The 14,734-nt window shown below is 42.2% G+C and overlaps 1 protein-coding gene across 2 annotated transcripts in view; it reads right to left on the bottom strand.

Moving 5' to 3' along the window:
* Positions 1-14,734, bottom strand: part of PTPRT (protein tyrosine phosphatase receptor type T) — a 619,644-nt gene that overhangs the window by 111,251 nt on the left and 493,659 nt on the right. For both annotated transcript variants that reach the window (XM_028734967.2, XM_028734972.2), the window contains exon 12: positions 4,661-4,934. In XM_028734967.2, the coding sequence (XP_028590800.2) occupies positions 4,661-4,934 (274 nt within the window). The remainder of the gene's footprint in view (positions 1-4,660; positions 4,935-14,734) is intronic.

Raw genomic sequence — 14,734 nt, forward strand, 5'->3', positions numbered from 1 at the left:
TTGAAAGCAATAATATCTTATAAGCCTAGAAGATGTCTACCAGATACTAGAAAAAAATATGTCTCCCCTTAGGTACCTATTTTCTTAAATGATTTATATATCAGCATGAGCTGCTTTTCAACCATTCCTTTTCTGCACTAATCCAAAAGACTCTATGTATTAATGTACTACAGAAATATCTGCTGGTTATGTTTTATTGTACCATTTACAAAAGTAGTAAAGCAAGTGGCCTCTTTTTAAAATAATGAGTTGTATCCGTTGCTGTCATTCCATTGTACAATGGACTTCCTCTTGCACAATGGAACTTATCCTTGTAGCCGCCACCCTCAAAATCTCCTTCAATGGGTTGGTAGGCTCTGCAAAGCAGATTTGGGGGGCACAGAAGGAAAGTAGGGAAAGGGGAAGTCCCACTGCATGAGTGGATCTCCACATGTGCAGCACTGGATGCAACCCATTGATAATGTATTGTTAAAGGTAGCCATGTCCCCTGCAAACACACACAAACATACAATCAGTAATATTTTACACGATGGTATGTTGCAATACATTGTATCAGCCCCTATATTTGCATGCCAGATGCTAAAGCTGGTCTTCTTTGCTGCCATCCCCATCATTTGTAGACTATCTCTAGGGGTTGTTTGGGGGCTTCTGGTCTGTGGGGTCCTGAAGTTCAGGACTAAAGGCACCACCAAATGGGAGGAGATCAGAAGGTCCTGAAGAAGCACATCTAATGAGTGTGAGTGGTTGTTCAGACAAGGAGCCCAGCTTAACTGACAGCAGGCTCTGATTCCCCCTAAGAACATTAGAACAGCCCTTCCGGATGAATCCAATGACCTATCTAGTCCTGCATCCTGTCCTCACAGGCAGCCAACCAGATGCCTGTGAGAAACCTGGAATTGGGACCTGAACATGTGCACTCTCGCCTCTTGTGGCTTTCAGCAATTGCTATTCAGAAGCATTACTACTTTCGACCATGGAGGCAGAACATAGTCATCACGGCTAGTAGACATAGGTATTTTTAGATTATGGTTACTCCCTGCCTTGTTCCCGGAACTGCAGAAAACTCCACAAGAGATCTGGTGGATGGAGACACGAGAATGGGCCTTTTCTGCAGTGGCTCCCCATTTGTGGAATGCTCTCCCCAGGGAGGTTCGGCTGGCGTCTTCATTGTACACCTTTAGATGCCAGGCAAAAACTGCTCTCTTTAACCAGGCCTTTGGCTGATTGGCATCCAATGTCCTTTTAAAATGTGTTGGGGGGGCAGGTCCATCCCCATCGTTCAGCACAGACACTGAGATCCAGCGCCGAGGGCCTTCTGGTGGTTCCCTCATTGCGAGAAGCCAAGTTACAGGGAACCAGGCAGAGGGTCTTCTCAGTAGTGGCGCCCGCCCTGTGGAATGCCCTCCCATCAGATGTGAAGGAAATAAGCAGGTATCTTATCTGTAAAAGACATCTGAAGGCAGCCCTGTTTAGGAATTTTTTAAATATTTAATGCTGCATTGTTTTTAACACTCAATTGGGAGCCTCCCAGAGTGACTGGGGAAACTCAGCCAGATGGGCGGGGTATAAACAATAAATTATTATTATTATTATTATTATTATTATTATTATTATTATTATTATTTGGTTGTCTTTGTTTTTTTGTTTTCATTATGTATTTTGTGCTTTATATATTGTGATTTTATGTTGTGGACCACCCTTTCTAATAACAGTAAGACCTAATTCACTGTAAATATGTGCTACTGCCAGGCTTCAGAATCTCTCCCCCTTCGCTACATTATTTATTGACACAGATCACACCCATATGGCCCATGAACATGTGCGCAACATAGCAAGCCTTTGTGGTTCTGAAAAGTTACTTTGTCAGGCAGTAATAGGCTGCAGGCTTTCCTTTCCACTTATGTTTTTACACTGTCATGTACAAGTCTCTGGTGTAATGAATACTGCATAAATTACTGTAGGAAACAGGGCCCCATTAATATGGATACGTTTTGTGCACATTTTGCAAGCATCAGCATGGCATTGCAGTATGGAATTTCTACATCACCATATCTGAACAGTAATTTCAAAAGACGAAAATATTGTTCAGTTTCAATAACACCCCCTTATGGCAAATATGTTCTCCATGGGCTGGATTAGATAAAAAGATGCCTCTATATCTCATGGCATGGATGTTGATGATTTCTTCCCCCTAAAGCACTACTTGTGCAAGCTTTAGGAGTATTTTAGACCTCCACGTCAGCAACTGAAAGTCTTCCCACTAATTTATCAGCCTCAGAACTGGGGAATAATGACTAGCCCTCCAACAGAAAAGCCCTCGAGAAAGGCCTGTTCTGGCCAAAACTACACTGGGCATTGAGAAAAAGTGCAATTTTCTGGTTTTCTGTTTTTTGTCTTTTTCATTGGAGTGTGTGTGTGTGTGTGTGTCTGTGTCTGTGTGTGTGTGTGTGTGTGTGTGTGTGAGAGAGAGAGAGAGAGAGAGAGAGAGAGAGAGAGAGAGAGAGAGAGCGCTTCCAACAGAGAACTAAGAATCAGCAAAAGATGGCTGTTGAGTAGTGGAATATTTGATAAAACATCCTGGAAGAACACTTTCGGTGCTCAGAGCTCTGGACCCTTCTTTCTATTATCATAAGCCCTCGCAAACCTAGGCCGTGTTCAGAGAAGATGGGAACTGTTGTCTATCACTGCATTGGTTATATTGGCTACTCTTGCCCCACACTATCTCTGCTCATCATAGGCACTAACTACAGGTGTGGTGAACCTTTTTGACCAGGCTTCCAAAAGCACGAAATGTTTTAACAATACATACATAAATAAATAAGAAGAATCCACCAATTCCAAATTTGGCAACTCCACAAACTATAATTTAGTCATGTGTTATTCTACAGGTGTCCAATGGGAAATGAAAAAACTGTACAAATATGGGGGGTAAATTTTTGTTTTATTCTAAACCTTTGCTAAAATTGTATTTGAAATAAATTAATTGAGCACTTTAAAAGCTACTGGATTAAACAGCAATAACAGTAGTGTAAGATTTTATCACTGTTACACATTGTAGCAAAGGGAGCTCAGTTCCAAGTTCTCATTATCTCTGTTACCATTAGCTGTGAGGGCTGCACTGAAAAACAGCACAATTAATAGCCAGTTATATAACAAATGTGGTAAACTGCAGCTGATTTAGATCACAAGTTCTCTCGCCTTTTGTTATGCAACACTATATTTGTGTGTATGCGCATATATTTGGGTGTAGGATAAGACAGACACTCATTTGAGTTCTTCTTGCGGGCTGTCACGAGGGAGCTGGGCTATCTGGTGTTTCTCCCAGAAGGTAATCTAAATAGAACATGTGTGAAACAGAATATTCTTTGGCTTTGTTATACAAAGCACCTGTTTTCTGAATGGTGTGAATTTTGCTCCTTGGGCTTGCCAAAAGCCAGATGCTTAACTGAAATGAGTCAGAGTTTGGTAAAAAGGAAAACAACAAAACAAAATTCTAAGCCAAGTTTCTTACTTGTCAGAGAGGGAGAAATACAATCAGCTTCTTTTACCAAAACAAGTCAATTGTCCCAAATTAATTTCCCACACAGATCCACCCCACCCTCACAAATATACTGAACGCAGACAATGCTGCTTGGCGAAACCATGGTAACTTTCTGCATATATTGCTCCACTAATTCTTGCTTGAAGCTGAACTGCATATTACATAATTGCTCTAAACAAATCCAAAAGGCTTGGGGTACACACTGGCAAATGGACTATCCTGGCAGATATAGATGCAGAAGATTACATCATATTAAAAGTGTAGGCATTCATTATTTTCAAACAGTTTTCCTTGAAGCAGGAGGTTTGAACTGCAGCCTCACAGTTATGATTCAGTAATTTGGGGTGCAGGACTGTGTAAGTCACCACTCCTCCTCTCTTGTTGCATGGCCTAAATCAGTTGTCATCAGATATTTTAGGCTTATGAAAGCTTTTCTTAACTTCGTAGAAGAACCAATGACAATTGGAATATATGGCAATGGGGAATAGGAGCCAGGAAAGGGTCAGAGGATAAACACAAGGAGATCATATCCACATCATACATCTAAAGCACACTCAAATCACATGGCTTCCCACAAAGGATCCTGGGAACTGTAGTTTATTAAGGTACAGTGGTACCTCGGGTTACATACGCTTCAGGTTTCATATGCTTCAGGTTACAGACTCTGCTAACCCAGAAATAGTACCTCAGGTTAAGAACTTTGCTTCAGGATAAGAACAGAAATCGTGCTCCGGTGTCATGGCGGCAGCAGGAGGCCCCATTAGCTAAAGTGGTGCTTCAGGTTAAGAACAGTTTCTGGTTAAGAACGGACCTCCGGAACGAATTAAGTACTTAACCCGAGGTACCACTGTACTTGGAATTACAGCTCTGTCAGAGATAAACTACGGTTCCCAGGATCCTTTGAGGGAAGCCATGCACTTCCTATGTATGGTGCAAATATGACTGCAGCCTTGCAGCACCTTAAAGACTAATAGTGTTATAAGGTTTTCATCTGATATGTTATTTTAGAAATCCAGAGCATTTATTCTTAACAAAATGGTGGATGGAACTGAGTTCATCCCAGCCAGGCCACAGATGACAATTACGAGACTGGCTGAAGCCAGAAAGTTAAACACTTACCCCATTTGCTTTACTGAGTGCCTGGAAATAAATACTGTAGCTTTTCAGTGGCGAAAGAGGAGCATTCCAGTAGCCGTTATAAGTTTTGTTGTCTCCCACCGTGAAGGGCTGTGTGACAGGAAGGTTGACTGGTTTCAACTCGGCTGCAAAGTAATGCGGAGAGTCGAGATTTGAAGCATTTTTGTAGCTCACTGGAACAGAGAAACACTCAATGATGTCGGCAGCTCTTCGTGACTTCTGTGGCCTCTCTTCTTTCACAACAAGCTGATAAACACTGAAAGAGAGAGAAAGAACAGCACCATTCAACAAGTTGAGGATGAGCGGGCCATGTGAGTAATCCAAGCAAAATGCTTCACAAAAAAAGACTCTGTTCGAGTAAACCAAGAATTCCCAATCCAGTAAATAAATTTTTAAAGTACATGAAATTAAAATGTTAATCTAAATAATAATCAAATATCTGCATATAAAAAAGTCTCAAATCAGATGGAAGTCCACGCCCCCATACTTGTGTAAGTCTAACAGGGTGGAGGCAACAGCAGATTCCTAGTTTTCCTAAAGCACCAGAAGCATGGCTGGAGTTATAGGGATGAAACATGTCAAAGTGAAAGGCAAAGGAACAAAATAAATAAAAATAAAAATGTTAAAACCAGCTTCCATACCCCAGGTCCAAGGGGATGAATCACAACAGAAGTGTGGATTGTCGGGTTTGATGTGCTAAGATGTCACAGCCAGGATGTGATGTGATGTCATAGTCTAGAAACATGGTGCACTCACCTGAAAGCCTAGGGCGAGTTCTGCCAAGGCACAGCCCAATAATGAATGCTGAATGGTGTAATTGGATGGTATTTCTAATCTCAAAAGAAGCACTAGTAAACTGATCAAATTACGACCAAACTACTGCTCACGAAGTGCAAACCCCACAGTGATAATCATTTATTTATGTGAAGGATTTCTACCCTGCTCTGTAACCAAAAATGCTCACAGAATGGCTTACAAAAGATCAGTAGTAAAACATGATATGAGCGATAGCTCCAGCAGTAAGCCAGAGGCAAGTTGCCAGTGCAGACAAGCCAGTAGCTATAAAAAAATAACTCAAATTAACTTTTATTAACTATAGCATGTTGCCAGCAAATAGCGTAATTATTCAATAACACAACTATAAAAAGGTAAGCAGCCATGTCAAATTTCAAAAGACCACCCATCAGTTTTAGAGCAATTTCACATCAAAGCACATACAGTATGTGTGTCTGTTACAGTACTTTGCTTCATCAGATGTGAGTGTTATTAATACATCAGAGAATGCAAAAAGATAATGTGATTGTACATTTGGGCCAATACATATTTTACAGCAGCACTGCAGAAAGACACAGCACACACCACCACAACAACAACAGCAACAACAACTTGCACAATATTCTGTTATATTTCTGGAAGCAGCTTTTACATTGTGTAAAAGTTCAACTATACTGTGGAAATTAAGTTAGAGAAACGACAGGAAACTGCCATGTGAATGTATCCACAGAGTGTCTTGTTCTCTCTGTCATTCCTACAGTTCTCAGACTTGGCAGCGGAGGCAGACATACTTGAGTCTTAACACTAGTCGCCCATTTGACAAAGAGAAAGGTATCACTGCAAGTCGCTTCTCTTCTCATCAGAGTATTCATATATGCTGCCCTCAGCTGTCTATATGAGGCTGGCTCTTTGTCTCATTAGACAGGAAAGATCGATGGAAGGCCTGGGAACAGCCAGTAGCCCATCATTCTAGCTGCTTTCAGAAGCTTGTTGCGGCAGGAAGACAGGCCTAAAACATTTCGAGTAATGTCTCGCCAATGTTATTGTAGGAAACAATGGAATGGCAGCTAAAGCAAGAAAAAGAATCCGAACATTTAGCTCACTTGTTGGAGCAATCATTGTCTCCTTTTTACGATTCTGTGACATACTCTTCTAAAAAAAAAATATTGTTTTTTTTTTTGTATAAGTCAAGCTAAAATAATAATAAAAGCAGTGAGGAGAAAATGCAAGAGACCTTCTGAATAGCCCATTCTGTTCTTACAGTGGATACCTAAATGCCTTTTGGAAGCCCATCAACAAAGTCATGAGCAAAATCGTCCTCTCCTACTTGTGATTTCCAGCAACTCAAAGGCATGCGGACTCTGTTAATGGAGGTAACAGGGCTATCATAACTAGTAACCAAGATAGCTGAATCCTCCACAAGAGCCCATTGCCTCCCTAGGCTTCTTTATGTCATTCTATACTCTGGTTTAATGTGTTGCTCAGACACAACCTGTTTTTAACAGGTCCTAATTATCAAGGGGTGCAGGTGGCACTGTGGTCTAAACCACTGAGCCTAGGGCTTTCCGATCGGAAGGTTGGTGGTTCGAATCCCCACAGTGGGGTGAGCTCCCATTGCTCAGTCCCAGCTCCTGCCCACCTAGCAGTTCAAAAGCACATCAAGTGCAAGCAGATAAATAGGTACCGCTCCAGCGGGAAGGTAAATGGTGTTTCTGTGCACTGCTCTGGTTCAGACAAAGACCGGCTCCCTTGGCCAGTAAAGCGAGATGAGCGCTGCAACCCCAGAGTCGTCCACAACTGGACTTAACGGTCAGGGGTCCCTTTACCTTTAATTACCAAGGAGTCAAGTACAATTACTTCAAAAACATTCCCTGCTAATGTGCATATCCTTGCCACTCAAACAGGCCAATGCATGCAGTACAAACAACAATTCCAATTAAATAATGTTTTACAAAATGAGTCTTGGCTCCCCACTTGTAAGGAATACGCCAACATTATAATCCTTCAAACTGGACAAATTACTTTGGCTCTGAAAGTTAAGCAGCCTGCAGGGCAAACTTATGAAACTGAAGTCCCTTTCAAAGAAACCTCGACAGAGTTTACAAACTCTTAGTCTTCAGAGGGTGGCTTAGACTTTTAAGATATAACTGTTCAATTAGTCATGTAGCATTCTTAAAAACGATGAAATAAATTGCATAATGGAGCCACTGAGAACACAATAAAACCTAAAAGAGCCCAATTTGGAGTTAAAACAGAAGTTTATGGGAGAAAAAGTGCTCAAAATTTGTTTTTAAAGCGTATATTCCTCAGGGGAGATGGGGACAGAGATCTACAACTCCCTCCTTTATACAAACACTCTTCTAATCCCAACAACCTTGATTCCTCTCAAGAATAAAATTAATCCATAAAGAATCAGACAAAAAGCTTTCAAGCTAAAGGAGATTTTTATACAGGTAATCATAAAGAACTTCCTAGTTTTCAAAACCTGGATTATGTCAGAAATCTAGTTATAAATGCAACAACCATTTTGCTGAGATGCTCAGAAATGCTATTCAAATGCCTATTTCTAAAATTGTGGCAAGGTATTCAGAGTAATTTCCATTCATGCAATTTTCTAATTCTTTTGCTATCTTTGAACAATCTACTCAAGGATTTCAAACAGACAAAGTGGGATGTGTAATCCCTTTTGGAGAAATGTGTACAGTCAAGTCAACCCCAAGTAAATTTATCATAATAAATTAATAGTGCAGCTCAATGGGGCAATGAAAATTAGGATCAGGTAAGATTAGGAAATAAAAACTGAAAACAAAATAAAGTGTAGTCAGTGTTGTGCAAGCAGAAGGCAACTCAGAGATCAGACATTTCCCTTCTCTTCCCCAACCCACAACCCCCTGAAAGCTTTTGCACAATGTTGTATACAAGATGGCGGCGCGCATAGACGCTGCGGCTTAGTGCTCTCCCTTAGCGTTTTGTTTTGTTTTTATTATTTTTACTTGGTCTGAGTATGTCTGGCCGGGCAAGAAAGATTTACAGCAGGCAGGAACTTCTGAAGGTCGGGTTACAGTGTGAACAAGCTGTAAGAGCTGATTATTTTCGCCCAGATAACGTTCCTGTGGGAGTAGCCAGGCCACCGGGCTCTCCATGGATTACTATGCCTCCAGGGAGGAGGCGAAGGCGGCGTAGAGACAGGAGGCAAAGGCGGGGTTGTCGGGCTGGCGTCCTGGTAAGATTGCAGAGGAGTCCATCTAAACCACCGCTCCCTAGCATATTTCTTGCTAATGTGAGATCTCTTGCCAACAAGATGGATGAATTGAGGCTGCAGGCAGCAAAGAACAGCCTTGTAAAAGATTGCTGCGTTTTATTTGTCATTGAGACATGGCTTCAACCGTCCATACCAGACACAGCTATTCAGTTGGAAGGCTGTGCGGTACATCGTCATGACCGAGGCATGGACTTCGGAAAAACCAAAGGAGGGGGGCTGTGTGTATATGTGAACAAATGCTGGTCCAATAATTCGAAGACTGTGGGCAGTCACTGTTCACCGGATTTGGAATATGTGGCTGTTAAATGTAGACCAGCCTATCTCCCTAGGGAGTTCACAGCTGTTATGTTAACTGGTGTGTACGTGCCACCAGATGCCAATGCCAACCTGGCATTGGGATGCCTGCAGAGCCTTATCAGCAGCCAGCAAGACAAGTATCCTGAAGCTGTGCACATCATTGCGGGAGACTTCAACCATGTTGAACTTAAAACAGTGCTCCCAACGCTCTATCAGCATGTGAAATGTCCCACAAGAGGGGACAAGACACTGGATAAAGTTTATTCGAATGTAAATCACGGCTATAGGGCTTTACAGCTGCCACACTTGGGCCAGTCCGACCATATGTCTCTGTTCCTGGTACCAGCATATATCCCACTCAGGAAACGGGCTCCCACAATATTAAAATCTGTTAAAATCTGGCCTGAAGGTGCTATTCACCAGCTGCAGGACTGTTTTGAGAGAACCAATTGGGATATTTTCGATCGTACAGACCTGGAGGAACACACGGCGGCAGTTCTGTGCTATATCAATCACTGCACAGACACTGTCACAGTAAATAAATCCATCCGGTTTTACCCCAATCAGAAACCCTGGATGAATAGAGAGGTCCAGTGCCTGTTGCGGGAAAGGAACAGGGCTTTCAGGTCAGGCGAGGTGCAGCTTTACAGTGTGGCAAGAGCAAACTTGAAGAGGGGTATTCGACGGGCAAAATTGGATTATAGGCTGAGGATTGAGGATAATTTAAGGAGCAACAACACAAGACAGATGTGGCAGGGGATTCAGCATATTACCAACTACAAACCTAACCTTGGTGCTGTCGACGGTGACCCTTTGCTGGCGGAGGAGCTTAACCTCTTCTTTGCTCGCTTCGAGAGGGAGCCACCTGAGACGCCGGTATTACAGCCACCAGCCCATAGGGGCCCCTCATTCACGGTAGAGGAGCATGAGGTGAGACAGGTATTGAGGATGGCGAATCCGAGGAAGGCGGCTGGACCTGATGGCATCATTGGAAAGGTGTTGAAGGGCTGTGCGGATCAGCTGGCGAGGGTCTTTACTAAGATCTTCAATAAGTCCTTAAACCAGTCTATTGTCCCACCCTGCCTGAAGTCGTCAACTATTGTCCCTCTGCCTAAAAAATCCACAATCAGTAGTTTGAATGACTACAGACCAGTTGCACTGACTCCAATCATCATGAAGTGTTTTGAGAAACTGGTGCGCCGTCACATTATTTCCTGTCTTCCATCAACTTTTGACAACTACCAGTTTGCATACAGGGCAAATAGATCCACAGAAGACGCTATCACCACCACTCTCCATGCTGCTCTGTCCCATCTGGAGCAGCCGGGGAGTTATGTGAGGCTGCTGTTTGTGGATTTTAGCTCTGCTTTTAACACTATCCTCCCCCATAGACTGGTGTCCAAGCTAGAGGCGATTGGACTCTCCAACTCCACCTGTCTCTGGGTTTTGGATTTTTTGTCAGAACGTTCTCAGAGGGTTAGAGTAGGGTCACATATGTCCACAGCCCTTAGCCTTAACACCGGCTCACCACAGGGTTGTGTGTTGAGTCCCCTGCTCTATGCTCTCTATACGTATGACTGTACAGCCATCTATTCCAGCAACAAAATCATCAAGTTTGCTGATGACACTACGGTGGTAGGGCTCATTTCAGGAGGGGATGAGTCCGCCTATCGGGACGAGGTGGAGCGGCTCTGTGTTTGGTGTGGAGAGAACAATCTGGCTCTTAATACGGCTAAGACCAAGGAATTGGTGGTGGATTACAGGAAAAAAAAGGCGGACATTCAGCCCTTGTATATCAACGGGGAACGGGTGGAGAGGGTGGCGGAATTCAGGTTTTTGGGAGTAACTATCGATCAGGGCATGACTTGGAGCGCAAATACCACTGCTCTGGTGAAGAAGGCCCAGCAGAGAATTTATTTCCTCAGACTTTTGAAGAAGAACAATCTGAGTGAGAGACTGCTGGTGTCCTTCTACCGAGGCTCCATAGAGAGCATTCTTACATACTGTATTTGTGCTTGGTTCTCCAGTTGTACAGCTAGGGAGAGGAAGGTGCTCCAGAAGGTCATAACCACAGCCCAAAGGATTATTGGTCATCCTCTCCCATCTTTGGAAGAACTGTACGGTTCCCGTTGTCTTAGGAAAGCAAACAACATCCTGCAGGATTCATCTCACCCGGGACACAGTCTGTTTGCACTACTGCCTTCTGGCAGGAGATATAGAAACATCAAGTCAAGGACAAATAGACTGAAAAACAGTTTCTATCCAAGAGCTGTGGCCTTTTTGAATGCTGTAACTCGATAGTGTGACCTGGGAGTTTGATGGGTGTTGGTGTGGGTGTGGCTGGAATGTGGTTTGTTTGGTTGTTGTTGTTGTTTTGCTTTTGTTGTTTTTAAGGGATGGCATCCAATTTCGTTGCACTTGTGCAATGTTGCACTTGTGTAATGACAATAAAGAATCTATTCTATTCTTGTGGGTGACCTGGGGAACACTGTAGGTTGTGTCATACAGGGCTGAAGCAGAAGGTGGAAATCACCTGAAATCAATTGAAGCAGGGGCGGTGAATTTCATAGAATCATAGAGTTGGAATAGACCACAAGGGCCATCGAGTCCAACCCCCTGCCAAGCAGGAAACGCCATCAGAGCACTCCTGACATATGGTTGTCAAGCCTCTGCTTAAAGACCTCCAAAGAAGGAGACTCCACCACACTCCTTGGCAGCAAATTCCACTGTCGAACAGCTCTTACTGTCAGGAAGTTCTTCCTTATGTTTAGGTGGAATCTTCTTTCTTGTAGTTTGGATCCATTGCTCCGTGTCCGCTTCTCTGGAGCAGCAGAAAACAACCTTTCTCCCTCCTCTATATGACATCCTTTTATATATTTGAACATGGCTATCATATCACCCCTTAACCTCCTCTTCTCCAGGCTAAACATGCCCAGCTCCCTTAGCCGTTCCTCATAAGGCATTGTTTCCAGGCCTTTGACCATTTTGGTTGCCCTCCTCTGGACACGTTCCAGTTTGTCAGTGTCCTTCTTGAACTGTGGTGCCCAGAACTGGACACAGTACTCCAGGTGAGGTCTGACCAGAGCAGAATACAGTGGCACTATTACTTCCCTAATAGAATTTAATACTCACCTTTCTCTCTACACATTCATTTTACCTGAACCTGTGTACGGCACACACGAGGTGAGTGAAATTATATAGCTTTTCATAAAATACATGTTTATAGTGTAGCATAAAATTCCCTGCTCCACTTTTCTACATCAAAATCACCTGGAGAGAACTAAGAAGCAGCAGCGGACATCTCAAGTTTGCAAGTTCTAACAACATCTTCTCCATAAACCTGACCTGCCTTGTAACACAGATTAGGCATAATAGCTGCTGCCTCCATGGCCCCTATCATTCCAGTTCGATGTTACTCCTTGCTGGCAGATTAAAGATAATGACTGTCTACAGCTACGACCTGCTGTGAGAGGAGCTATGCTAGTGGATTTAGAGGTGCCTTTCCCCTTGTGAACCACCTGTTATTCATTTGATTTGCAAAATAGAGCTACCAAAAGGTGCTCATGTCATTGAGCATTAAGCAGATTTTTGATGGCTGGGATCTTCTAGTCTTTTTTTTTTTTTTTTTTTTTTGGTACCCAATGCTTTATTTCAGAGTGACAAGGAAAGATCCAAGGACAAGAGCTGATATGTATGCAACACACTAAAACCCCTGAGGCTGCTTTATGTTATGATTCATATGGATCAATATGCATGAAAATGTTACACTGGAGTTTATCATCCATACAGCATGTTAAATTGTGTTCACATAGCCTGCATTACCAGGAATGTGGGACAAAGCTCACATTATCTCCCAAAACATTTTGTAGATGACATATTTTGACAAAACATTGGCCGCGTCCAAATTGTCAGTATTTTGCAGGACCAGAAATTGAGGTTTGCACCATTAAAATGCTCTATTGCCTGGGTGTGACCAATCTACTTAAACATACATACACATACATAGACTTTTTACAGTTAGGAAAGTGACAGGGAAATGCGCAAAAAAGTTTGGAATGAAAGTATAATTAATGGGAATGTGCACAACTGTTACCCAAGCAAATCAGGATGAATTGTAATTGCTGAGTGCATATTGTTGTGTAATCTCCCCACAAACAAATCAGAACAAATACTCAGCAAAGACTGGAGATGCTCTAGCCAAGTTGTCTGAAAGAAACCACTGTGGCTTATAGCAACTGCGGAAATTCCAGAACTTATCCTGCATGTGCAAAGCTCATAGGTAGAGGTGTCAAATATCTGGTATTTTGAAGAAAAAGCAAACACTGTATCAGACTAAACAACCTGATTTCAATGAATGTTATTCTGTCACAATAGTAACAGTAATATTGCTGCCCTGGACTTCTTTGGATGAGGGTGAGGGATATAAATTAACAGCAGCAGCAGCAACAACAACAGCTATATTATTAGAAATAAAGAGGAGAATAACACAATCATGAACAGCCTTGGGGAAACTCAAGCTTTATAATGAAAAAGATTTCCTTAGACTTGATAGCTAAGGTGTCCAATATGTGCATATTACATGTGGTATGTTACAAAGTAGATATGTAGTTACAGATGTAGTGGAAAAAGCTGCAAAGCTAAAATAGACATATGTAAGGTAATTCACACCAATGGAATAAAGCATTGTTAGTATGGAGACTCTACAATTTCAAAAGACCAAGGGGATGACCACCTATACAATGGGCGTAGGATCAACATTAAGAGCTGTAAGGAAATCAGAAGATTTAGAGTGGAGCATATGATCCTACTAAATTTCTGTCCCTCCCATTTGTATAGCATATGCATTTTGTATAAGACCTCCCCCAAACTGATTGCACATTAGTACAGGCCAGCTCCCAATACTGGAGCAAGGGCCCTGCTTACAAATGAAATTGGAATGATCTTCAGAGGGGTAGCCAACTTAGTCTGTTGCAACGAAACCAAGAGAGCCTTTTCTGGAACCTTAAAGACTAACTGAAACTCCCCCAAGCTCTGTTCTATATATTTTAAATGTGCCCACCTGAATCATGCGCTTCTAAAAGTAGAAAGACAAATATAAAAACTCTGCCATTTATATATGTGAATACATTCTTAACCTCTCCTATAAACATTCACTGATTTTTCTGAAATATTCTATCTATCTTCAATTTTTCTACCAAAGGGGCCACATGGTTTGGGGTGCAGAATAGACAGGCAAATATAAAAATCCTAAAATTTAGATTTGGTATTGTATATGTGGAGCCCATCCCATGCTTTATTGGAAGTCTTGCTTTTGCTTTTAGGGGAACTATTGAAGAATTCTTGGTTGAAATGCCATAATTGCCGCTGTGCTTTCCTTTGTATCTTTGCTGTGCATTTATGATAATCCCCTCATTCCATCTGCAGCCCACGCATTAATGCAGCAGCCCCCTTTTCTAGTTCCAAGAAATTATGCATTCATTATGGTGGAAAATTAACACTGCAAAGCAAACTATAATTAGGAATTCTTCAATTCAGTTTATGCTTTTTCAATTAGGCCCTCTATAATTTTAATCATGGGAACATTAACATGTTTCCGTAATTTATATACCTGTGGTATAATTAAGTCCTGAAATGCCTCAGTCTACAGCAGCAGAAGTGGAGCTGAGTCATCTCCCCTTTCTTTGTATTGAGGTGCAAATGTATCTAGGTACACTGTGAACCAG

The sequence above is a fragment of the Podarcis muralis genome, chromosome 5 (assembly GCF_964188315.1).
Source record: "Podarcis muralis chromosome 5, rPodMur119.hap1.1, whole genome shotgun sequence".
NCBI lineage: Eukaryota > Metazoa > Chordata > Lepidosauria > Squamata > Lacertidae > Podarcis > Podarcis muralis.